The 24,195-nt window shown below is 45.1% G+C and overlaps 2 protein-coding genes across 2 annotated transcripts; both read left to right on the forward strand.

Moving 5' to 3' along the window:
* The first annotated feature begins 3,204 nt into the window (after positions 1-3,204).
* Positions 3,205-5,235, forward strand: LOC121453204 (protein SPT2 homolog). Its single transcript, XM_041659729.1, has one exon. The coding sequence runs from the start codon at positions 3,205-3,207 to the stop codon at positions 5,233-5,235; it is 2,031 nt and encodes a 676-aa protein (XP_041515663.1).
* Positions 5,236-6,550: 1,315 nt separating this feature from the next.
* On the forward strand, positions 6,551-22,948 carry LOC121453359 (peroxiredoxin-like 2C). Its single transcript, XM_041660084.1, has 6 exons — positions 6,551-6,759; positions 6,918-6,986; positions 10,260-10,313; positions 10,467-10,572; positions 17,816-17,947; positions 21,916-22,948. The coding sequence occupies exons 1-6, from the start codon at positions 6,568-6,570 to the stop codon at positions 22,041-22,043; spliced, it is 681 nt and encodes a 226-aa protein (XP_041516018.1). The 5' UTR covers positions 6,551-6,567; the 3' UTR covers positions 22,044-22,948.
* The last annotated feature ends 1,247 nt before the right edge of the window (positions 22,949-24,195 follow it).

The raw sequence follows: 24,195 nt of genomic DNA on the forward strand, positions 1-24,195 counted from the left end.
CAATCTCCCTCTGCCTTCCAAGTGTTGGGATTAAAGGTGTGTCCTACCACACCCAACTACTCTCTTTCTTCCTTTTTTTTTTGTTTTTTACTTTAAGAACTTTAACTTTTAGTCTGCAAATATTTTTAACACACTGTAAATCATTTAGAGGTTTTCTTTGTTTTTGAATCTCTCTTTACTATATCTCTCTCTCTTTTTCTGAACACATGAGCCTTTAAATTACGGAGCAATATGGGTAGGATTAAAGCCGTGGCTTTGGCGGCTAGATCCAGCCTCATGGCAGAGGTACAGGTTGTAGCCATGTTTACTGCCACAACTCTTTGGCGTTTTAAGGTCCCTGCCAGCAAGCAAACTGCAGCATTCTGCTCACAGACCACATTCAGTCAGACTACCTGCTTGAGTCTGAGTCAGAGTTTGCCCTGGCAGGACGGCCCAGAAAACTGGCATTTTAAAACAGCACAACTTTTTTCCTGCTACAGCTGAAAACAAACAAGCATTCAGTCGGCTTTTATCAACACCATTTAAGTATTTCGTGGCAGGACCTCTTAAGAGCTGCAGGGTTTTGCAGCTAAAGCTGAGTCAGGAAGCCTCTCTTAGATGAGAGCGCTTGCTTGCCTCTAGCAAGCAGAGCAGACCCGAGAAATTGCTGCTACCACATCGGGCGCCATTCTGTAGTATGAGCTGAGGGCCTCTTCCTACAGCCCGGCTCCTGGCCGCCTGGCTAGCTTATACCCCGAAATAACAACACACAAACTGTATTCATTTAAATACTGCCTGGCCCATTTCTATTAATGTGTGTAGCACCGAGGTGAGCTTACCGTGAAGATTCTAGCCTACGTCCATCCTAGGTTGGAGCTTCATTGTGCCTGCCCCGGTGATGAGCTACATGGCGTCTGTCTGAGGTGTCTTACCTCACTTCCTCTTCCTCCCAGCATTTTGTTCTGTTTACTCCACCCACCTATGTTCTAATCTATTAGGGCCAAGCAATTTCTTTATTAATTAACCAACGACCTTCCTCCATCAAATTTTTTTTTTTTTTGGTTTTTCGAGACAGGGTTTCTCTGTAGCTTTGGTGCCCGTCCTGGAACCAGCTCTTGTAGACCAGGCTGGCCTCGAACTCGCAGAGATCCACCTGCCTCTGCCTCCCGAGTGCTGGGATTAAAGGCATGTGCCACCACTGCCCAGCTGACGTGAATATTTTTGACAATACGTTTTCCACAATGAGTGTGATTGACAAATAAGGAAGTAAGTCCCCAGAGACCATTTTTAGTTAAGGGCTTCACAAAGCAAAATGTACGTGAACAAATGTGCATCTATAAGTCTTCCATGTACAAATATAAACAGTGTCACCTACTGGATGTCTCTGGTAAGAAGAGTTGTCTGTCTAACAGTCATTTATAAAGCATTGCTTATACACACCTCCGCCACAGCACCTGTGTAGAGGTCAAAGGTCAGCAGTTCTGGGAGTATTTTCTCCTCCCATCTGACCTCGATCAGCTCAGACATCTTACCAGACCCTATGACAAACATTAAATATTGTATATGGCAGTTGTACGTAAAAACTGGTTTTCAACAAGAGGTGGTTGGTGGGGGCTGGAGAGATGGCTCAGTGGTTAAGAGCATTGCCTGCTCTTCCAAAGGTCCTGAGTTCAATTCCCGGCAACCAAGTGATGGCTCACAACCATCTGTACCGAGATCTGGCGCCCTCTTCTGGCCTGCAGACATACACACAGACAGAATATTGTATACATAATAAATAAATATTTAAAAAAAAAGAGGTGGTTGGTGCACACCTTTAATTCCAGCAAGTGGGAGGCAGAGGCAGGTGGGTCTCTGTGAGTTAGAGGCCAGCCTGGGCTATGGAGTGAGTTCTAGAACAGCCACGGCTACACAAAGACAATCCTGTCTCAAAACAAAACTGGTTCTTGGGGGCTAGAGAGACGGCGGTTAAGAGCATTGCTTGCTCTTCCAAAGGTCCTGAGTTCAATTCTCAGCAACCACATGGTGGCTCACAACCAACTGTAATGAGGTCTGGTGCCCTCCTCTGGCCTGCAGGCATACACACAGACAGAATACTGTATACATAATAAATAAATAAAAATTTTAAAAAAAACCTGGTTCTTCATACCATGTTGGTTTTTATCTTTTTATTTAGTGAATCACCCCATATGTGAAATATAACAGGAATTCTGGTTCATGTTTTCTACCATGCTGGATCAATTCATAGACTGTTATATTTTATTTGACTTCTGAACGGTGAGTTGTGATTTTCCTTTGTTCTAACCTGTCAACAATCCTCAGAAAGAACTTGACTTCAGGGACTGGGGTTATGGAGAACACATACAGGTCAAGGCCTTCTTCAGAGTTGTGCCCCAAAGTCACCAGCACTCAGAATCCAATCTTTATAGTTAAAGTGTTTTTTTAAAAAGGCCATTGAGGGCTGGAGAGATGGCTCAGTGGTTAAGAGCATTGCCTGCTCTTCCAAAGGTCCTGAGTTCAATTCCCAGCAACCACATGGTGGCTCACAACCATCTGTAATGAGATCTGGTGCCCTCTTCTGGCCTGCAGACATACACACAGACAGAATATTGTATACATAATAAATAAAAAAAAAGGCCATTGAAACAGCTCAACGGATAATAGCTATCAGGAGATGTGGTGATGTTTTAACAAATAAAGCTTGCCTGAAGATCAGAGTGCAGAGCTAGCCACTAGTTAGCCATAGAGGCCAGGTAGCGCTGGAACACACGTTTAATCGCCACACTCTGAGATCTCTGAGAGCCCAAGGCCATCCTAGGCTATGCGAGTTGGAATCCACCTAAAAGAAAGTACTGCCGGCAGCTCACACCTTTAATCCCAGCACTTGGGAGGTGGAGTCAGGAGGTGGTGGTACGGTGGGCGGGGCTTAGAGAGGATATAAATTCGGAGGGGAGACAGGGGCTTGTGTTTCAGTCTGAAGTTTCATAGAGGCAGCATTCAGTCTGAGCACTTGTAGAGAGAAGATACCGTATTCGGTCTGAAGATTTGTGGAGATAAGAACTAGTGGCCTGCTCTATTTCTCTGATCTTTCAGCTTTCACGCCCTAATATCTGACTCCGGGTTTTTACTATTAAAACCAATTAGAATTCGCACTGCCAGCGACAAGACTCGCGTCCCCTGCGACCCGAGGCCCGGGCCCAGCCGGATTTTTCTCTTCTGGCAGACATGGACTTCAGAGAGATCCTCCTGATTGCTTCCAAGGGACAAGGTGTCAACCATGTTCCGAAAAGATACAGTTTGGCAGTGGGGCCTCCTAAGAAAGATCCAAAGGTGAAAGGTGTCCAGCCGGCAGCTGTGCAAGCTTTCCTGCGGAGGAAAGAAGAGGAGCTTAGGCGGACCGCCTTAGAGGAGAAAAGGAGGCGAGAAGAACTAGTCAGAAAACGAATTGAGCTCAAACATGACAGGAGAGCCAGAGCTATGGCCAGAAGGACAAAGGACAATTTTTATGGCTACGACGGGATTCCTGTTAAGGAAAAGACAAAGAAGAGCCAGAGAGCAGAAAGCCGCCCAAACCAGGGCACTGACCCAGAGTATGAGGTGGAGACAGGAGAGTTCCCAGACTACAGTCAGGGTGAGTTGGAGCAGGAATTCAAGGAGGACCAAGAGCCTCTCAAAGCTGAAAGCCAACCAAAGGCCCCCCTTAAAAGGACCCCTCCCCCCATGACCTTCACTGAATTAATGAGGTTAGCTGAGAAGAAGCAGTTCGAACCAGTGGAGGTCAAGGCAGTAAGAAAAGCAGAAGAGAGGCCCTTGACTGCAAAGGAACTCAGGGAGCAAGAGTTTCTTGGACGAATGCATAAGAACAAGAAACCTGAGACAGAAGCCAAATTCCCTCTGCCTGTGTCTCCCTCTCATAGAGACAGTGTGGGCACAAAACCCAGCAAGGGTTCTGGGGACAAGCAGCCTTTTTCCAAAGGATTGCTGTTTCCTCGTGCTGAGAAGACATCCAAACCCAGCACAGGCAATGAGAAGCAAGTAGCTTTGTCTCCATGCAAATCCACTCCAGGAGAGAGGATTAAGGCCGAATCTGGCAGTAGCTCCCAGGCCTCACACAATAGACCTGTCTCCCATGGGGCTGGAAAGCCCCAGCCCAGCACCTGTTCCTCAAGTGTCCCAAAGACTTCAGCTAGTGGGACTCAGAAGTCTGCTTCTGAGCAGAAAGCCAGAAAACCTCTTCCTTCTCATCCAAGTCATTCCAAACCTGGGCCCACAGTCTTCCCACACAACGAAGCTAAGAGTCCAGGTATCAGACAGCCAGGCAGCAACACCAACTCAGCTTCTGGACGACCTAGCCCAGGGACAGCTTGGCCCACAGTTAGTTCTGGCGCCATGCCCAGGCGCCAGAACAGCAGCTCCAACTCAGGACCCGAGCAATCCATCAGTGGGATCAGAAAGCTGGCCAGCAATCCGCATCCCTCTGGACGAACAGTCAATGGCACAAATGGTACTGGACTACCTGCCAGCAGCTCCACTGGCCCTGGGCAACCCATCAGTAGCCCTGGTGGTTCTGGAAGATCTTCGAGCAGTTCTGGAGGTCCTAGGGGGCCTGTAAACAGTCCACATGACATCCGACGACCAGTGAGCAGCCTAGGTCCCCCTGGACGGTCAGTCAGTGGCCCTGGGAAGTCTATAAGTGGTTCCGTTCCAGCTAGAAGGACTGTCAGTTCAGGCCCTGGAAGACCAGTGAGCAGCTTGGGACCTGGACGCACAGTTAGTAGCCCAGGCCTCCCCATAAAACCCAAGTGCACTGTTGTCTCAGAAACAATTTCTTTAAAGAATATTATTAGTCGGTCAAGCAATGGACAGATAAATGGAATGAAGCCTCTGCCGTCTGGCTACAGATCTGTCCCAGGTCCTCAAAGGCTCCCCTTCCCTACTGGCTACAAAAGGCTTCGAGAGTGTAAAGAAGAAAGTGATGATGAATATGACCCAGACATGGATGATTTCATCGAAGATGAAGGAGACCCTCAGGAAGAAATCTCCAAGCACATTCGGGAAATCTTTGGCTATGACCGACGAAAGTATAAAGATGAAAGTGACTATGCTTTACGTGACATGGAGAGCAGCTGGCAGGAGCAGCAGAAGGAGGAAGCCAAGAGTTTAAGACTAGGAAAGCAAGAGGACCTCCAGGAGATGAGACGTGAGGAGGAAGAAAGGAAACGCCAAAAGGCCAAGAAGCTGAAGCTTCTGAAGTGAGCTCCTGCTAACTTTGTGAATCTAGGACACTGGTGCAAGGATTTCTGCCTTCAACTGAACAAGCCCCTTACCAGTTTAGATGGACACCTGGGCACTCAGGGGGAAGGAATGAGGGAATGCAGACTGTCCTGTCATTGCGGGCTATCATTTGAGTGTACTGCGTTATCAGTGTTCTCAAAGAGACCAGGGTGGAATCTATAATGCATGTGATACGATGTGTGCTCTGAGCTCTGGTGAAGTTATCTCTTCACTGGTGCCGGCTTAGATCCTGAGGAGCTGTGCACGCTCATGTCGGGGACAACTACCAGTCAGCTGGTCTTTTATTGTTCCTTTGCTACTTTCGAATGGAGACAAAGATTGATGTGTGAGTGGGGTACTACCCAGAACTCAGTCGTACTTGTCCTTAGGAACGGCCTAGCCCTTCTTTGAATGCTGCAAGCAAATAAATAAAAGCTCATACCCACACAGGACAACACATACATGAATACAAAATAAAGAAAATGTAACTTAAATTTTGTTGGTTTGTTTGTTTATTCAAGACTGGGTTTTTCTATGTAGTTCTGGCTGTCCTGGAACTTGCTCTGCAGACCAGGCTGGCTTATAACACAGAGATTTGCCTCCTGAATGATGAGATTAAAGGAGTGTGCCACCACCTCCTGGCCATTAACTTAAATTTTTAAATGAATTGCTCTATTTTTAATCCCTCCCCTTTCCCTTCCTTCCATTCTGTGAGGGCAGATGCCTGAGTCCCCAAGGAGGCAGTCAGAAGTTACAGGCGGTTGTGAAGGTCTGATGTGGGACCTGAGAATCTAACGTGGGTCCTCTGCAGGAGCAGTAGACACTCCTCTGAGCGGTGCCTATGGAGGCTGGGATAGAGTATCAGATACCCTGGAACTGAAGTTACAATCGAGCTACTATGTGGATGCTGGAAACAGAATCCTGGTTCTCTACAAGAGAAGCCAGCGCTCTTAACCAGTGATCTTTCCAGCCCCGTTTTTAACTGGGAGGTTCAGTAGGCAGTAGAAAGAGGTACTACCACAACTTCACCTATCATAGCATGCTCCTCTCCATTGGCACTAAAACTGAAAGATGGGTTTAGAGCTTAGTCCTTCGCCCCGCCCCTCGTGGCCACGCCCCCTAAGGATCCATCCTGTCTCGCGTGGCTCAGCTCCCTGAGAACTAGCCCCTGTCCACTCTCGCGACTCCGCATCCTCCGGTGTGGATCGGCTTCCGAGCCTCAGCCCCACCCCATCCCGCTGCGCCCCGCCCCATCCCGCTGGGCCACGCCTCCCCCGGCCCCGGGCGGATCCCAGCGGTCGCCCTACCCCCGCTATGGCCGCGCCGGTGACGCGGCAGGTCAGCGGCTGCGCGGGTCCAGTCCTGACCCCAACCGGCTCGGACACAGAACCCGGGCAGCCCCTAGCAGCTGCCGTGGCTGATCTGCCGGTGCTGGATGCATCCGGGAGACGGGTGTCGTTCGGCGCGCTTTTCCGGGAGCGTCGGGCCGTGGTGGTGTTCGTGAGGGTGAGCAGGGTAGAGCGGGACGGGAAGGGCCTCCCGGAGGCCGCCCCGCTGCTGGGTCCGTGTGGGTACCGCCCTTCACCCGGAATCTAGAGCCTGAACCTTCCAGACCCGGCTGCTGCCTTGCTGACGTGCTCTTCCGCATTGTTGTTGCCTTTCAGCATTTCTTGTGTTACGTCTGTAAAGAATATGTCGAGGATCTGGCCAAAATCCCCAAGAGCTTCCTCCGAGTAAGTTTCCTGAGTGAGCGGCAATGACCTGTGCGATGGGGGAACCGTGTGTGGCTGTCACCTCTTCTTCCGTCTTCTAGTGAAGCAGAGACCTAATGAGCTCCTTTGCGCCCTCTTGACTACGTACTAACCATCATTTTTGTTACCTGTAAGCTGCCTGTGTCAAACCCAGTGTTGCGTAAGAATGCAAAATCAAAACAAGACATAGGCTTCAACTGCCTTATATTTTTGACGCTTTAATTTTATAACTCAAATAGTTATTTGGTGCTCCTCCTTGCAACAGTTATTCATTATATGAAAATGTTGTCATATCTTGGAAGTGCAGGTTTGTATTTGCCAATAAGTTCCAAGTCCCGAGCCGGGCAGTGGTGGCGCACGCCTTTAATCCCAGCACTCGGGAGGCAGAGACAGGCGGATCTCTGTGAGTTCGAGACCAGCCTGGTCTACAAGAGCTAGTTCCAGGACAGGCTCCAAAGCCACAGAGAAACCCTGTCTTGAAAAACCAAAAAAAAAAAAAAAAAAAAAAAAAAATTTAAAAAAAAAAGTTCCAAGTCCCACGTCCCTGTTTTTCTTCGGTCACCAGATGTGGGTGGAAAATGTGAGTGGAAGACATCCAGATGTGAATGTGATGTATGGATAGAAGGTGTAAATGCCCGTCCCCAGATGTGGATGGAAGATCTGAGTGGAAGACATTTGTAGAAATAAAGCCTATTTTCAGCACACATGTATCAGTTAGGGTGTATGAGGGAAAAAATGGCCTCTCTTCCTTTTGTTTGCATGTTAATATTCTGAAGCCTCTTTCCAATGTAAAGGTATTACATCTACCTAATATTTTTAATATTATTGACATTGTTGGTTTACTGAACATACAAATGGGTCTTCTTATATTTTCATGTGTGAATACTTTGTTCTTATTTGCTGCTTCTCCCTTCCTCCAGAGCCACACTGACTTTGCTGTCTTCATACATATCTTCATATTCCTTTACCCTCTCATGCCCTTCTACCGCAGACCTCATCCTCTCAGCCTCCTTTCTACTTTAATATCCTACGTAAATGCATGCATAGAAATTTAAACCTAGATCCTGCATGTGAGAGAAAACAAACATATATGTCTTGCGTGGCTTCTTTGACTTGGCACGCCGATGTCCACTTCCGCCCATTTCCTGCACTTATCATGACCTCATTCTTTATGGCTGATTGCATTTCCATGTGTGTCTGTGATGTTTTTGTTGGTACTGATTTTTTATTTGTTTGTTTTTGTTTTTTGTTTTTCAAGATAGGTTTTCTCTGTGTAGCTCTGGCTGTCCTGGAACTCACTCTGTTGTCCAGGCTGGCCTCAAACTCACAGAGATCCACCTGCCTCTGCCTCCCAGGTGCTGGGATTAAAGGTGTGTGCTACCACACCAGGCTATCAAAATACAAAGAACTTTTAAAGGGGATGGATTTTTGGTGATTTTGAAATAGACAGCATGTTGCTAGTCACTATGTCAGTATGCTGGGCAGTAGATTTCTGAAATGATCGTCTTCCTCATATACAACTGAAACTGTACCCTTTGAATGATTTTCTCCCAGACTGTGGTAACCAGACACTGTTTTTTTTCCTCTACATCCATGAGTTAGACTGTTTGAATCCATATGTATTATAAGTAGAATCGTCTAGTTTTTGTCTTTCTGTTCCTGGCTTATTTCACTTAGCATAATGTCCTCCCTGTTTTCACAGTTGACAAGAAAACAAACCTCCTTTTCCACGAAATGCTACTTCATAGGGATTTATCCTATTTGACCGCTGATAGACACTTGGGTCGCATCCTTGTCTTAGCTGCTGTTGATCGTGCTGCAGTGAACATGGAAGTGTGGGGTCTCTTTGCACGCCATTTCATTTACTTTTAGTGCATAACCAATTAGTGGCATTTCTGGATCATGTGGTAGCTCTGCCTTTAATTTTTTGAATAGCCTGTGTACTGTTTTCATAAAGTCTATCCTAATTTATTCTCATTAATGCCACAGAAGGGTTCTCTTTGTTCTATGTCCTCACTGATAGTTACCTTTTTTTAAAATATGTATTTATTTATTTATTTATTTATTATGTATACAATGTTCTGTCTGTGTATATGCCTGCAGGCCAGAAGAGGGCACCAGACCTCATTACAGATGGTTGTGAGCCACCATGTGGTTGCTGGGAATTGAACTCAGGACCTTTGGAAGAGCAGGCAATGCTCTTAACCGCTGAGCCATCTCTCCAGCCCCCTAGTTACCTTTTTTTGGTTAGTAACATCGCTCCTGGGGTGAAGAGATACTTAATTGCTGTTTTCATTTCCATGTCTCTAATGACTAGTGATGATCATTATTTTTGTGTCGAGAGTGTACAAATTCTTATGCACAGAGGTCAGCCACAGGTGTTGTTTCTCAGGTGCCATTCACCTTGTTTTTTATGTAACGTCTCTCGTTGGCCTGGAGCTTGCTGATTTAAACGGGCTGGCTGAATTGGGACCCCCAGGATCCACCTGTCTCCAACCCATTGCTGGGATCACAGCACTCGCTGCTGCACTGGAATGGATTCTGGGAAAGAACTCAAATCATCATGCAAGCACTTCACCCACTGAGCCATCTCCGCAGCCCAAGAATTTTTCATATAGCTACTAACTATTTGCATGTCTACTGTCTTTTGAGAACTGTCTAAGTTTTAACCCCCTCATTGCTGGAGATCAAATCCAGATCCTATGCATACTAGACAGGCCCTGATCCCTAGCCCATTAAGTCTCTTGACAAGTGCATAATTTGCATAGTTTTTCTTAGTCCAGTCAGTGGCCTCTGTCTTTGTTGTTTCCTTTGCTATATAGAATAACACAACTTCTTGTGTGTTTACTTTCATTGTTCTGCTTTATTGATTTATATGTGCATGTGTGGAGGTCAGACAGCCTGCAGGAGTCAGTTCTCTCCTACCTGTGGGTCTCTGAGATGGGAACTCAGGTGATCAGGGACAGCAGCACCTTTACTCGCTGAACCAAATCATTGTTATACTGAATTTCCCCCTGTGTTTTCTTCTGGTAGTTTGATGTTTAATGTTTAAGTCTTGAAATTCTTACATAGAGAAAACAAATTATCTGAATTACTCAAATATTGTGCCATATATATCCTTCTACTCATGGAGTTTTGTTTTCTATTCTCCTAGAAGCCTATAGGTGGCATCAGAACAAAACGAAAGAGCTGCTCGAGGGACAGTTCTTAAGGCATGCTTTCTAATAATATGCACTTGTCCCTCTTTTCCCAAAGGAAGCGGATGTCACCCTCATAGTGATTGGGCAATCATCGTACCATCATATTGAGGTAACTAACAAGACAAGAAGCCCCATTTAAATGTGTTTCAGATATAAAAACTGCATTTGCTGAGCCCCTGTATAGTCTCAGTTGGCAGAAAAATTTTAGATTGCCATTACTTTTTAGTTGTTCTAATAGGAAGTCTAATTACTCTCGTTTTAGCCTTTCTGCAAACTGACTGGATATTCTCATGAAATCTATGTTGATCCTGAGAGAGAAATTTATAAAAGATTGGGAATGAAAAGAGGTGAAGAAATTTCCTCTTCAGGTAAGACATTGCACATACAGTGTAGTTCTCTCAAGCACGTGTGTCTTCTCACACTAGAGCATATATGCATAGCAAAGCTGTGTTTGATCCTTTTCCTGTTGTTGTGACAAAATAGATATCAAAGGGGCTGGTGAGATAGCTCAGTGATTAAGGGCACCTGCTGCTTTTGCGGAGGACCTAGGTTCAGGTCCCAGCACCAACATAGTAACTCACAACAACTTTTAACTCCAGTTCCGAGGAATCTGACACCCTCTTCTGACATCCAAGGGCTCCTGCACACACATACTTAAATATTATTTTTTAGATAATAACAATAAAAATACATCTTAAAAAATTTTGGAGCCGGGCAGTGGTGGCGCACGCCTTTAATCCCAGCACTCGGGAGGCAGAGGCAGGCAGATCTCTGTGAGTTCGAAACCAGCCTGGTCTACAAGAGCTAGTTCCAGGACAGGCTCCAAAACCACAGAGAAACCCTGTCTCGAAAAACCAAAAAAAAAAAAAATTTGGCAAAGGGAATTGTAGGCAGAAGTTTCTGTCCCACAGCAACTCCCAAATACCCAGCAGCTGCTTCTGAAATTACAACAGAGAAGCTTATATTATAAATGCTCGGTCGGTAGCTCAAGCTTATTACTAACTAGCTCTTACGCTTAAATTAACCCACACTTCTTATCTATGTTTAGCCACATGGCTTGGTACCTTTTCTCAGTACAGCTTTCTCATCTGGCTTCCTCTGCATCTGCCCTTCCTCTTCCCAGCATTCTTAGTTTGGTTCCCCAGCCTATCCTTCCTGCCTGGCTACTTCTAATCAGCGTATTATTAAACCAATTCAAGTGACAAATCTTTACAGTTTACAAAGGGATTATTCCACAGCAGAGAATTTAAGGTATCAACACTGTTCAGAAGTTCAAAGGCTCCCCTGAGATTCAGGCTTTTAACTGTGAGCTCTCAAAAAAAAGAAGACAAGATCTCCGGAGTAAATTGGAAGCATGGGGGGGGGGGGGAGTAGTAGGGGGAAAGGTCAAAGGGGAGAGGGGAGGAGGGAAGGGAAGTGGGAGAAAATGTACAGCTGTTGGGGCCCATGCTTCAACAAGGATACCACTTACCAGGGTCGGGGCATGGGGATTAGGAAAATAGTAAAGAAAATGAAGACGTTAATGGAAATAATAAAACAGAAAACATAGGATAGAATTGGGAGGGTGTTCCAGTGAATCCTGAAATTCACCTACATTTAATTTTCCATACACTTTTATACCCCAGTCCCACAGGGGTAAGAAGACAAAAGACCATGTGATACAAAGGAGAACTCAAATAGTTACTTGCTTCAATACTTTGAGACATCAAGTCAACATTTTGTTGTTTAGGCAGTGAACCCGCCGTAGACCAAGTATCCTGAATGCAGCCACTCCCAGGGTCAAACCTCCTATTTTCCTGCACTGGGAGGGAGGGAAGAGGTAGCTGGATCTCTGTGAGTTCGAGGCTCTGCCTGTTCTACAGAGTGAGTTCCAGGACAAGCTCCAAAGCTACAGAGAAACCCTGTCTTGAAAAACCAAAACCAAACAAAAAAATCAAAAGAAGGAGCAGCAGAAGCATGCTTGAATTTCCTGACCCTTGGTCAGGGGATAGTGAATGTACCATCTTAATGTCAAAAGGACCAAGTAAGCCTGGTGGTGGTGGCGCACGCCTAATCCCAGCACTTGGGAGGCAGAGGCAGGCGGATCTCTGTGAGTTCGAGACCAGCCTGGTCTACAAGAGCTAGTTCCAGGACAGGCTCCAAAACCACAGAGAAACCCTGTCTCGAAAAACCAAAAAAAAAAAAAAAAGGACCAAGTAACCACACCCTCGGTCAGGACGTGTCAACAATTTTGAGCAACCTCTAACTCTCTGACCTTCAGACAAGGTGGAAATCGTCTCACATTTTTGGGCCTCCACGTAATAGCACATTCTTATCTAAACAATTAAAATAAGAAGGATTTTAAAAATAAATAAATAATATCTTAAAAATTTTACATATTATAGCTGGGCGGGGGTGGCACACACCTTTAATCCCAGCACTCAGGGAGGCAGAGGCAGGCAAATCTCAGTGAGTTTGAGGCCAGCCAGGTCTACAGAGTGAATTCCAGGACAACCAGAGATACACAGAGAAAGAAACCCTGTGTCAAAAACCAAAAAGGAAAAAGAAAGACTTATTTTAAATTTACATATTTTATTAATTTTATAAAATACAATGGTGCACAGTAAACACTCCCATTCCAGAAAAAAAGAAAGGAAAGCTAATTGGTGTCTTAGTAAGGATTTCTGCTGTGGTGATGAAACACCATCACCAGAACTAACCTAGGGGAGGAAAGGGCTCATTTCGTCTTATACATCCACGTCACAGTTGTCGTTGAAGGATGCCAGGGCAGGAATCAAGGCTGGGACCTGGAGGCCTGAAGTGAAGCAGAAGTCTACTTATTGGCTTGTTCCCCATGCCTTGTCAGTCTGCTTTCTTATACACCCTAGGATCACCTGCCCAGGGGTGGTACCACCCACAGTGAGATGGACCCTCCCACATCAATCATTAATTAAGGAAATGCCCCACAGATTGCCTACAGGCCAGTCTCATGGAGGCATTTTTCTCAATTAAGATTATCTCTTCCTAGATGTTTCTAAGTTTGTGTCAAAAACTAACCAGGGCAGCAAGGAAAGACCAAACACTGCAGGACTAGCACCAAATCCTGCAACTCCAGGTCCCAAATCTGGAACTCCTGGTGGAATCCTCAGTGTCCCTACAAGCTTAAGCACCTCACCCATCCGGTTCTACCGTCTGCAGCACGGGTTGCCTTTCTGTTGATCTGGCTCCACTTCATGCCTGAGGCTTGCTTCCTTAAAATTTATTTATTTATTTACTTGTGTTAATTAAATTTAATCATTTATTGCCTGAGGCTTTCTTTAGCAGATGTCCCACAGCCCTGGCATTTTTAGCATCGTGGTATTCCCAGAGCAGCCTAAGTTTCACCTTCACACCTCTGTGCCATCCCTGCCAAGCTGCTTGCCAAGAATGTGACCCTGCCACACACTGCCTGGCCCCAGTGGCTCTGTGGGACATGGGTGCAAGCTGTCATGACCTCACAACTTTGCATTTCTTGTGTCCACAAAACCACACAGGCAACGCTTCCTAGCTCTGCCAGCTCAAGTAGCAGAGGGGCCCCTTCTACAACAGTGTTGATGACCTGAGTCTTGGCTATTGAACCTGGGCAAACACTTCCTTGAGCAGTTGTCTTGGACGGAGAGCCCCTCTGACGGACAGAGTACTGTCAGTTCATGCTCTTCTTGGGTGGATTTACATTCGCACAAGTCTGAGGCTCCAGTCTTGGGGTCCTGCCCTCAAAGCAGCTCTCCTGTCTGTGAAGAGCTTTCATACGTTCTGTGGGGGCATTTACTTCCATGATTAATATAAAAATATGATGAGTTTACATGCTTTTGCCCTGTCTCTGCCTCCCAAATACTGGGATTAAAGGAGTTCACCACCACTGTTTGGCAAATACACACATTTTAAATGAAAAATACTAGATTCTATAAAGCAATTTTTTTTTTTGAGACAGGGTTTATCTGTGTAGCCCTAGCTATCCTGGAATTCACTCTGTAGACCAGGTTGGCCTTAAACTCACAGAGATCCACCTGCCTCTGCCTCTGAGTGCTGGGATTAAAGGTGTTCATGTGTACCATCTGGAAAGATTTTATAAAGTGATTTTTAAAGTTTTATTTTTATTTTATATGTGTGAGTATTTTGCCTGTATGTACCATGTGCAGTGTCCATGGAGACCTGAAGAGGGAATTGGATCCCTTGGGGCTGAAGTTTCAGACTGTGAACTACTTGGGGTGCTGGGAACTGAGCCGTCCCTTTACTTCATAAAATGCTTTGAAAGGTTCTTCACAGTTCTGAGAGTCATTCCTAGGATATTCAAAAGCTAAATCACTAAGGGTGGGGAAATGGCTTAGTGGTTAAGATATTGGTTGCTCTTTCAAAGGACACAGGTTCATTCCCAGCACCCACATGGTATCTCACAACCATCTGTAATTCTGATTCTAGGGGACCTGATGCCCTCTTCTGGCCTCTGTGGGCACTGCATGTACATGGTGCACAGCTCTATGTGCAGGCAAAATGCCCATGCAAGTAAAATAAAAATTTAAATAATAAATCTGCTAAGTTTATATTTTATGCTAAATGTTAAGTGATTATGTCATAGTTTCATTTCTGCGGCTGTGATAAAACATCCTGCCAAATGCAACGTGAGGGAGAGAAGGTGTACTTGGCTCATGATCCTAGACTATAGGCCTTCAGTACAGAAAGTCAAGGTTGCAGGGACTTGCCACAACCAGTCACATTACATCACAGTCAAGGCGAGAGCCTTGAATGAACGCGTGCTTGCTTGTGCTCAGCCTCCTTTCTACTCATACGTAATCTAGGATCCCCTAACCAGAGAGAGAATGGTGCCACCCACAGTGGATACACTAACCATAATTTCCCACAAACCTGTCATCTAGACAGTTCTTCACTGAGATTCCCTTCCCAGATGATTCTAGACCATCTCAAACTAACATTAGCATTAACCACCATAGACTGTTTGCTTGAATCTGTGAGTCAGTCAAGAAAACTCATTGCATTCCAAAAGGGCTTGTAGGAATCCCACTATAACCAGTCACAGTCTTCTGGTGTGCAGACATATATAACACCCATATACATAAAATAAATACAATTTTTTTTAAAAAAATTGTTTTTCGAGACAGGTTTCTCTGTGTAGCTTTGGAGCCTGTCCTGGCACTCACGTAGATCAGGCTGACCTCCAACTCACAGAGATCCACCTGCCTCTGCCTTCCAAGTGATGGGATTAAAGGCGTGTGCCTGGCTCAGTTTTGAAAAATTAAACGACTTAGGCTTGTGGTTACTGTCTGTATTAGATAGGGACTTATCTTGAAACCTAGCCTTCCACCTGTCTGATCTGACATTATCTTCAGGTAGATTTTTGTCACCACCAAGTTACTGCTTGCTTGGCTTGTAGATAAAGGTGCCTTCATGTAGCTGGAGCCAAACTGATCTGAGTCAGAAGAATGCAGTAGAGGAAGGTAAGTTTAGTCTGAGTGGTTTTTTTTTTTTTTCTGTATAGTCATCAAACTTTAAAAGTCAGACATAAACAAGGCAAGAATAAGAGAAAAATAGTTATAAGATACAGCAGAGACTGAGTTTCTCAGCTCAAAAGGAGCAGGAATGTTAGTCACAGAGCAGAAACTGTGAAAAAAAAATCAGTCACTGTGAAAAGAGAAGTAGATGACAGGCATCAAGCCTTCTGAGACCCAGGCCTTGCCCTCCTGTGACTCTGTCATTTCCCATCCAAGGTTTCCAAGATTTGGAGAGAGGTTTTGGGAGCTTGCTCCAGAAGCAACCCCTTCACTCAGTAACTAGAACATTACCACAGCTAATGTGAGGGAAACCGGAAAGGGCAGCCTAGTCATGGGCCCAGGAAGGCAAGGTGTTGACCGTCACTGAACAGCCTGTGCAGACTGTGTTCTGGGGAGGAGGCAAGGAACCAAGCAAGTGTACACGGGAGACTAAGAAGCAAGACAAATGAGAAGTTTGCAGTGATGTTCTCTGTGGCAGATTGTAGTAATAAGAGCGGCGGGGCTGCATTCCCAGCACCCCGGCCGCCTGCTTAGCTTATGCCCGAAATAACAACACACAAACTGTCTTCATTTAATCACTGCTTGGCCCTTTAGCTCTAGCCCTTACAGGCTAATTCTGATATCCCGATCAACCCATCTCTAATAATCTGTGAGCACCGGTCTTACCGGGAAAGGTTCAGCATGTCTAACCTGGCGGCTTGCTTCATCGCGTGCGTCTGCCCGGGAGAGGGGAGCATGGCATCTCTCTGAGGCATCTGCTCCCGAGAGGAGAGCTGTGGAGTCTGAGCTCACTTCCTCTTCCTCCCAGCGTTCTGTTCTGTTTACTCCTCCCACCTATCTTCTAACCAATGAGGGCCAAGCAGTTTCTTTTTATTTAACCAATGACCTTCCTCCACCAGCAGATGGCCCAGGTCCATCCCTTCTTCCTTTAAGACAGTGTCCTCAGCAGACATTACCCTCCTGGCATGTTTGTCCTTCACTGGAGATAGTTTTCGGTTGTCCAACTCAGTGACCAGTGTTATGGACATTTAGCAGTTGTAGAAAGCAAGGATGTTGTTGCCAAATGTCTTACACTATACTAGAAAAGGACTGCCTCTGCCGGTGCAGCGGCAGGGTAAGCCGTTGTTAAAGTTCAGTACTGTGCTTTCTGCTGCAGAGTCAGGAAAGGATGATGGCCCCAATACAGAGTGCTTCCAGACTGGAGAGATGATGGCTCAGCCACTGGGAGCTCTCACTGCTCTTGTGAAGGACCCAAGTTCAGTTACCAGTGCTCACAACCACCTATAACTCCATCTGCAGGGGATTCAGCACCTTCTTCTGCCCTCCAGTGGGCACAGCATGCACATGTACAATCACACACGGATACAGACATACATACATACAGACAGACAGACAGACATAATTTAAAGTAAGTCTTTTTTTAAAGAATGTTTTATACAAGAACTGACGTGTTTTTTAAATTTATTGTACATGCTGACCACAATTAATCATCCCTCTTCTTCTCTTCCCTCTCTCCATCCCCATGCACTCCTCCTCTGTCTCCATTCAGAAAGGGGCAGGCCTCCCATGAGAGTCAACAAAGCATGCACATCAAGTTGAGGCCGGACCTCTAAGGCAACCCAGCATGGGGAATGGGTTCCCAAAAGCTAGCTCAAGTACCTGGAACAGGTCCTAATCCCACTGCTAGGAGCCCCACAAACAGAGCAAGCTACATAACTGTCACACACATGCAGAACGCCTAGGTCAGTTCCAGGCAAGCTCCCTAGCTGATGGTCTAGAGTCGGTGAGCTCCCATGAGCTCAGGTCAACTGTCTCTCTGGGGTCCCCTGTCATGACCCTGACCCCCTCCCCCTGGCTCATACAATCCTTCCTCCCTCTCTCTCTTCAACAGAACTCCCAGAGCTTGGCCAGTGCTTGGCTGTGGATCTTTGCATCTAACACTTACTTGCTGAATGTTCTCTAATGCAATTAGGATAGTCACCAGCCTGATAACAGGAGGAGGTCAGTTCAGGCCCCCTCTCCACTATTGCTAGGACTGACATCTTATTGGAATACAAACACCTAAAGACAATTTTCAATATTTCAGGACAGAGCCCCCACATAAAATCCAACCTGCTTTCGGGAAGCCTTCAGAGCCTGTGGCGGGCAGTCACTGGCCCGCTTTTTGATTTCCAAGGAGACCCAGCTCAGCAAGGCGGAACCTTCATTTTAGGTCCAGGTGAGCATCAAGGACAGGTTATGTCTCAGTGCCCTCGGCAGTCTAAGAGCCATCCACCTTCCTTATGTGATAGATACTGGTCTAATGAGAGGGCGTGCTCTGATAAGGAGCATCTTTCATTTTCAGAGACTTCTGGGTATTGATGTCTGTGTTTGATGAGGGTCCTCATCACTATAGAGTGAGGGCAGGGACTTGGGACACAGAGAGTAAGCTATGAGTTGCTGATTAAAAGTTCAACGGGGCTTAAAGAAATTGCTCAGCGTTTATGAGCACTGTGTGCTCTTGCGATGGACCTAATTCAGTTCCCAGCACCTATATCAGGTGACTCACAACCACCTATAACTTTAGCTCCTAGGGATCTGATGCCCTCTTCTGGCCTCCTTGGGGACCTACACTCATGTGTACAACCTCCCCCTCCCCACATACTTATAAATATACATAATTAAAAATAAAATAAATCTTAAAGGAGTTCAGTGCTCACTTTGGCAGCACATATCCTAAAATTGGGACAATGCAAAGACGAGCATGGTCGCTGCACAAAGGACAACATTCGGATTTGCATCCTAGTCCACATTGTTCCTTCGGCACTCAGAAGAAATCTGGAAATTTCCATGAACAAAGTGGGGGATCCAGATGTGCACAGTGATACCAGGCTGGTCAGAGCCATCTGGCCCAAAGGAATAGGAATGCTCCAGAGTGGGCCCCTGTCCATTTGTCCAGAAAACGAATTGAGGCTGAGGAGTCACCAGTCTCTACACTTTGATAACCTGTGTCCTTATCACACATTAAAAAAAATCTCCAGACAGAAAAACAGACACAGTTGGGAGGTAGAGGCAGGTAGATTTTTGATTTCAAGGCTATCCTGGTTTATAGACTGAGTTCCAGGACAGCCAGGGCTTAAAAGGAAAAAAAAAAAAAAAAGCAAAAAACCAAAACAAACAAAAAACCTACAGTTAGTGCGAATGAGAATATGGAATAAAGTTACAGAACTGTCAAAATATAAGTTCAATAGGGGCCTGACCAGATAGCTTCCCAGATAAAAACACTTGCTATTCAAGCTTGGAGAGGTGAGTTCCTTTTGTAAATGAAAGAATCTTTACTTTTGCTGACTGAAGTAAGAAACCCACACAGTGTTGGAAAGCGAGCCAGTACCAGGGTTAGCTCGTTCTGAAGTGAGGACTGCCATAAGGCACGGCTTCAACAACCGCATTGACCGTGTCTGGGCCAGCAGTGTGGAAAGCAGACTTTCTCCACATTCACGGTCTGCAGTAACAGACCAAACAGCCACTGGCGTAGGCAGATTTTTCTTCATTCTCTGCCTCTTTAAAATTGTACCTCCTGGTGAATTATTAACACGTCTACCAGTCCCAGACTCTTCAAAGGCCTGCTTTTGACTAAGTGTTTTGTTTTTTGTAGCAGGCACACTTGTACCCATCTCTTACAAATTTAGATCATTTAAAAAAATAAAGAAAAAGAAAAAGCTCTTTGGAGCTGGAGTTGTAACTCAGTGGAAGGTGCATTGTCTCCTAGGCTCATCATCGATAAATGACTAAGTAAATACGTGAGCCCATTTTGAGCTCAGCTCAGAGCTCGCTCCTTTCCATCCTCCCCCTTTTTTTCTTTTTTTGAGACAGCGTCTCCTGACGTACCTGTGGCTGTTCTAGACCTCCCTCTGTAGTCCAGGCTGGCCTTCAACTCACAGAGATCGGCCTGTCTCTGCCTCCTGAGTGCTGGGATTCTTTAATCCACTACCTCCCAGCCTCCATATTCTTTTCTTTCTCCATGGTGTCGGATATTTCACCCAGGATCTTGTGTACTGTACCGGTGCTTCCATCACTGAGCTACACCCCAATCTTCCAGACCCATATTTTTGCATAACTAATTTGCATCCCCAGACCTGGAAGGTGTTGTTGGAGGCTGTTCGTTTGTTCCCAGACATTCAGACCCAAAATAATTACACAGAAACTATATTATTTAAAACACTGCTTGGCGCCGGGCGGTGGTGGTGCAGGCCTGCCTTTAATCCCAGCACTCAGGAGGCAGAGGCAGGCGGATCTCTGTGAGTTCGAGACCAGCCTGGTCTACAAGAGCTAGTTCCAGGACAGGAACCAAAACCACAGAGAAACCCTGTCTCGAAAAACAAACAAACAAAAAAAAAAGAGTAAAACACTGCTTGGCCAATAGCTTAAGCGTATTGCTAGCTAGCTCTTATATCTTAAATTAACCCATTTTCATGATTTTATATTTTACCACAAGGCTTGTGGTTTACTGGTAAAGTTCCCAGGCATCTGTCTCCTTCCGTGGCAGCTACATGGCATCTCACTGACTCTGCCTACCTTCTCTGTACATCTATGTTTGGATTTCCCGCCTGGCTTTACTCTGTTAAGCCACTGGCCAAAAGCAGCTTTATTCATTAACCAATAAAAGCAACACATATACAGAAGGCCCTCCCACACCAGGAAAGGGTTGTTGATTTTTACCCCATTCCTCATCTCATGTCACTGAGTCATTTGACCATTGTCTTAGTATTTCTACTGCTGTAGAGACATCAACAGCAACTGTTGGTGATGGTGATGATGATGATGATGATATACAGTGTTCTGCTTGTGTGTATGTCTGTACTCCAGAAGAGGGCACCAGATCTCATTACAAATGGTTGTGAGCCACTGCGTAGTTCCTGGGAATTGAACTCAGGACCTCTGGAAGAGCTGTGACTGCTCTTAACCTCTGAGCTATCTCTCCAGACAGGGTTTCATCAACTGTTATATAGGAAAACATTTAATTGGGGCTGGCTTGCAGTTTAGAGGTTGAATTCATTATCATCATGACAGGAAGCATGGCAGCATGCAGGCAGACATGGTACTGTAGAGGTAGCTGAAAGTGCTACATCTGATTTGTCAGGCAGCAAGAAGAGAAAGTGCCACATGGGGCCTAGCTTGAGCTTCTGAAACTTCAAAGTGGTCCTGTTGACATAGTTCCAATAAGACCTTACCTACTCCAACAAGGCCACATGTCCTAATCCTTTCAAATAATGCCTTATAAGCCACACCATATCCACAGGGGATGAAGAATTAAACCTGTTACTATAGATGTGGCCAGTGGACATGATGCCAAAAAGCATGTTCTTTGAGCTAATGTTTCAAGTTAAATTCTGGTTTTGGCTGCATGGTGGCACATACCTTTAATCCCAGCATTTTGGAGTCAGAGGCAGGAGGATCTCTGTGAGTTCAATCTACATAGTATTTCCAGGCCAACCAGTGCTATATAATAGAGAGATCCTGACTCAAAACAAACAAAAATTCTGGTTTTGAGTTGCAGGTGGAACTAACAGGATTTAGGCGATAAATTACAACTTGAGTGTATAGGATTGTGGGTGTCTAGGTTTACTGTAGCTAGCTGGCTTCCTGCCTTCACTCCTAACCTCTTTGGTTAGTTATAAAGCATTCTATGAAATCAGTGTTTTTCTTTCCTTCTCGCTCTCTCTCTCTCTCTTTTTTTTTTTTTTTTGGCAGTGCTAGGGATGACCCAGAGCCTCATGAGTACTGCACCCCCTAGCCCCCAGGAGTGAATTTTTTGAAGCAAATGATTTATTTTATTAATGCATATGCTAAGGAAATAGATCTTAATTTCCCAGCTGATACCTATGTTAGTTCCAAATTCTGCCTGTCTGGTTGGATGTTTTATTTAATTATACTTGAAACTGAATAGAAGGGTATAATTTAGGATGCTGTTCCCTCAGAGCTCATAATGTGTTAAGAAACACTCTTATTCAACCATTGCCTTGTCATGGTTAATTGCCATGATGCAGAATTATGGTGGCATTACATAGGAAGTATAATGGACTCCAGGTAATTAATTTTTCCCTTTGGACTAATTAGCAATTGCAATACTTCCTTGATCCCGGTAAGCAGTAAATCTAAAGACTAGCACGGCATTTGCCCTCAGCATTTGTCCTTGTTCTCTTCTAGGTAACAGCATCCACTTTGTGCACCGAGACAGAAATAGGTTGGATCACAAGCCCATAAACTCTGTTTTACAGCTTGTGGGAGTTCAGCCTGTGAACTTCATGAGCAGACCTACAGTTATCCATGTATGAATGGGCCCTTGAAACGTGAGACAAAATACCAGGCTTCATGAGATTATGAAAATAAAACTCATGTGCCTGTAGAATTATATTGAGAGGCATCAGGAAAAAGCATTTTAAATTTTATAGCCTCTATAATTATTCATTCAATGAAAGATTTTTGGCAACTAAAATATAAGAAGGGGGCTGGAAAGATCACTTCGTGATTAAGAGCACTTGCTTCTCTTGCAGAGGACCTAGGTTTGGCTCACAATCGTCTGTAGCCCCAGTTCTAAGGTATCCAACACCTTCTTCTGGCCTTGGGGACCAGGTGCACATGTGGTAAACATGCATAAATGTAGGCAAGCACATGAAAGAAGGATAAATAAATCCTATAAAACTACATACATATGTGCATACATGCATGCATGTATGAAGGAAGGGAAGAATGGGCCAGGTATGATGGCACAGGTTTGTAATCCTAACACTGAGAAATGGGACAAGAATTCAGCCTGCCCAAGCAATGGGTGGTACACACCTTTAAACCCAGTGCTTGGGAGGCAGAGGCAGGAGGATCTCTTGTGAGTTCGAGGCCAGCCTGGTCTACAGAGCTAGTTCCAGGACAGAATCTAAAAGCTACAGGGAAACCCTGTCTCTAAAAACCAAATAAATAAATAAAATAACAAAAAGCAAATAAATGTACAGCCAGATGTGGTGGTGCGTGGGGAGGAGGCAGGAATTCTAGAACAGACTTACATTTCTAGATACCTGCTTTTCTCACCCCCCAAATCTGTCTTATTTAGAAAACTATTGTCATATTTTACTTTTTAAGAATTTTAGTTTGGCCAGGCAGTGGTGGCACACACCTCTATTCCCAGCACTCAGGAGGCAAAGGCATCTCTTCAAGTTGGAGGTCAGCCTGGTCTACAGAGCAAGCTCCAGGATAACCAAGGCTAAATAGACAAACCCAGTCTCAAAAACCAAAGGAAGCAGGGGAGAATCTTAGTTTTTTTTGTTTGGTGTTTTTGTTGTTGTTGTTGTTGCTGTTGTTGCTTTTTCAATTCTTTGAGACAAGGTTTTTCTGTATAGTCTTAGCTGTTCTGGGACTCCTGCTCTGTAGACCAGGCTGACCTAGAACTCAGAGATCTGCCTGCCTTTGCCTCACAAGTGCTAGGATCAAAGGTGTGTGCCACAACCACCCAGCTAAGAATCTTAGTTTTGTCTCAGAAATTCTCAAGAAAACTATCTCAAAATCAAAATATTGATAATTCTTAGCAACTGTAATACTACTATGACCTTATACTTTTATATAAGCATATTAACTCACAAAACTATTTAATGTATATTCACACAAATATATATGGACAGTCATGGTTTTAAATCAATAAATTTAAAATTAAATTTTTTTGCTATTTTTTGTTTGGAATATTTTGTTTGTTCTGGGGTCCTTTGGGGGTGAGGGAGAACAGTTCCTCATTATGTCGTAGGCTGGCTTAGGCTTCCCTAGCCCATTGAGAGATGGCTCATCCTCCTCTTATAGAGGTCCTGAGTTTGTTTTCCTGCACCCATACCAGGCCTCTCACAAATGCTTATAACTCCAGTTCCAGGGGATCTGGCCTCATCAGCATGTGCATGCAAATGGCGTACATGTCCTCTGATACACACACATACAATGTGTAAGGAATAAATCTTAAAACAACCACAAACCTGTCTATCTTAGGCTGGTCTTGAACTCTCAAGCCTCCTGCCCCAACCTCTCAGTGCCGGAATTAATACAGGTATATGCTGTCACACCCAGCCTGTTCTATTTTGAACATAAAAGAAAGAATAATAGCCAGATCCCCTTTTGCCAGTTTTAACCAAAATTTATATATTTGCAAGTATAAATAAGTGTTATATTTGTGGCTTTAGGGAGGTACAGATCCATAAGGACTGTGCATACGGTTGCCACCCGAATATATGAATACCAAGGCAACAGCTGGGTGTGATGCTGTCTGTGAAGGGGTACCATGATCACGGCGACTCTTTGTTGTTGTTGTCTTCGAGACAGCCTTGGCTGTGAAACTTGCTTTGTAGAGCAGGCTGGTCTTGAACTCACAGAGATCCACCTGCCTCTGCCTCCTGAGTGCTGGGATTAAAGGCGTGCGCCACCACTGCCCAACTCTTTAAAAAAAAAAGCATTTAA

Source organism: Microtus oregoni, unplaced genomic scaffold (genome assembly GCF_018167655.1).
Source record: "Microtus oregoni isolate MIOR12 unplaced genomic scaffold, Mior012 000011F_ref0000422, whole genome shotgun sequence".
Lineage (NCBI taxonomy): Eukaryota > Metazoa > Chordata > Mammalia > Rodentia > Cricetidae > Microtus > Microtus oregoni.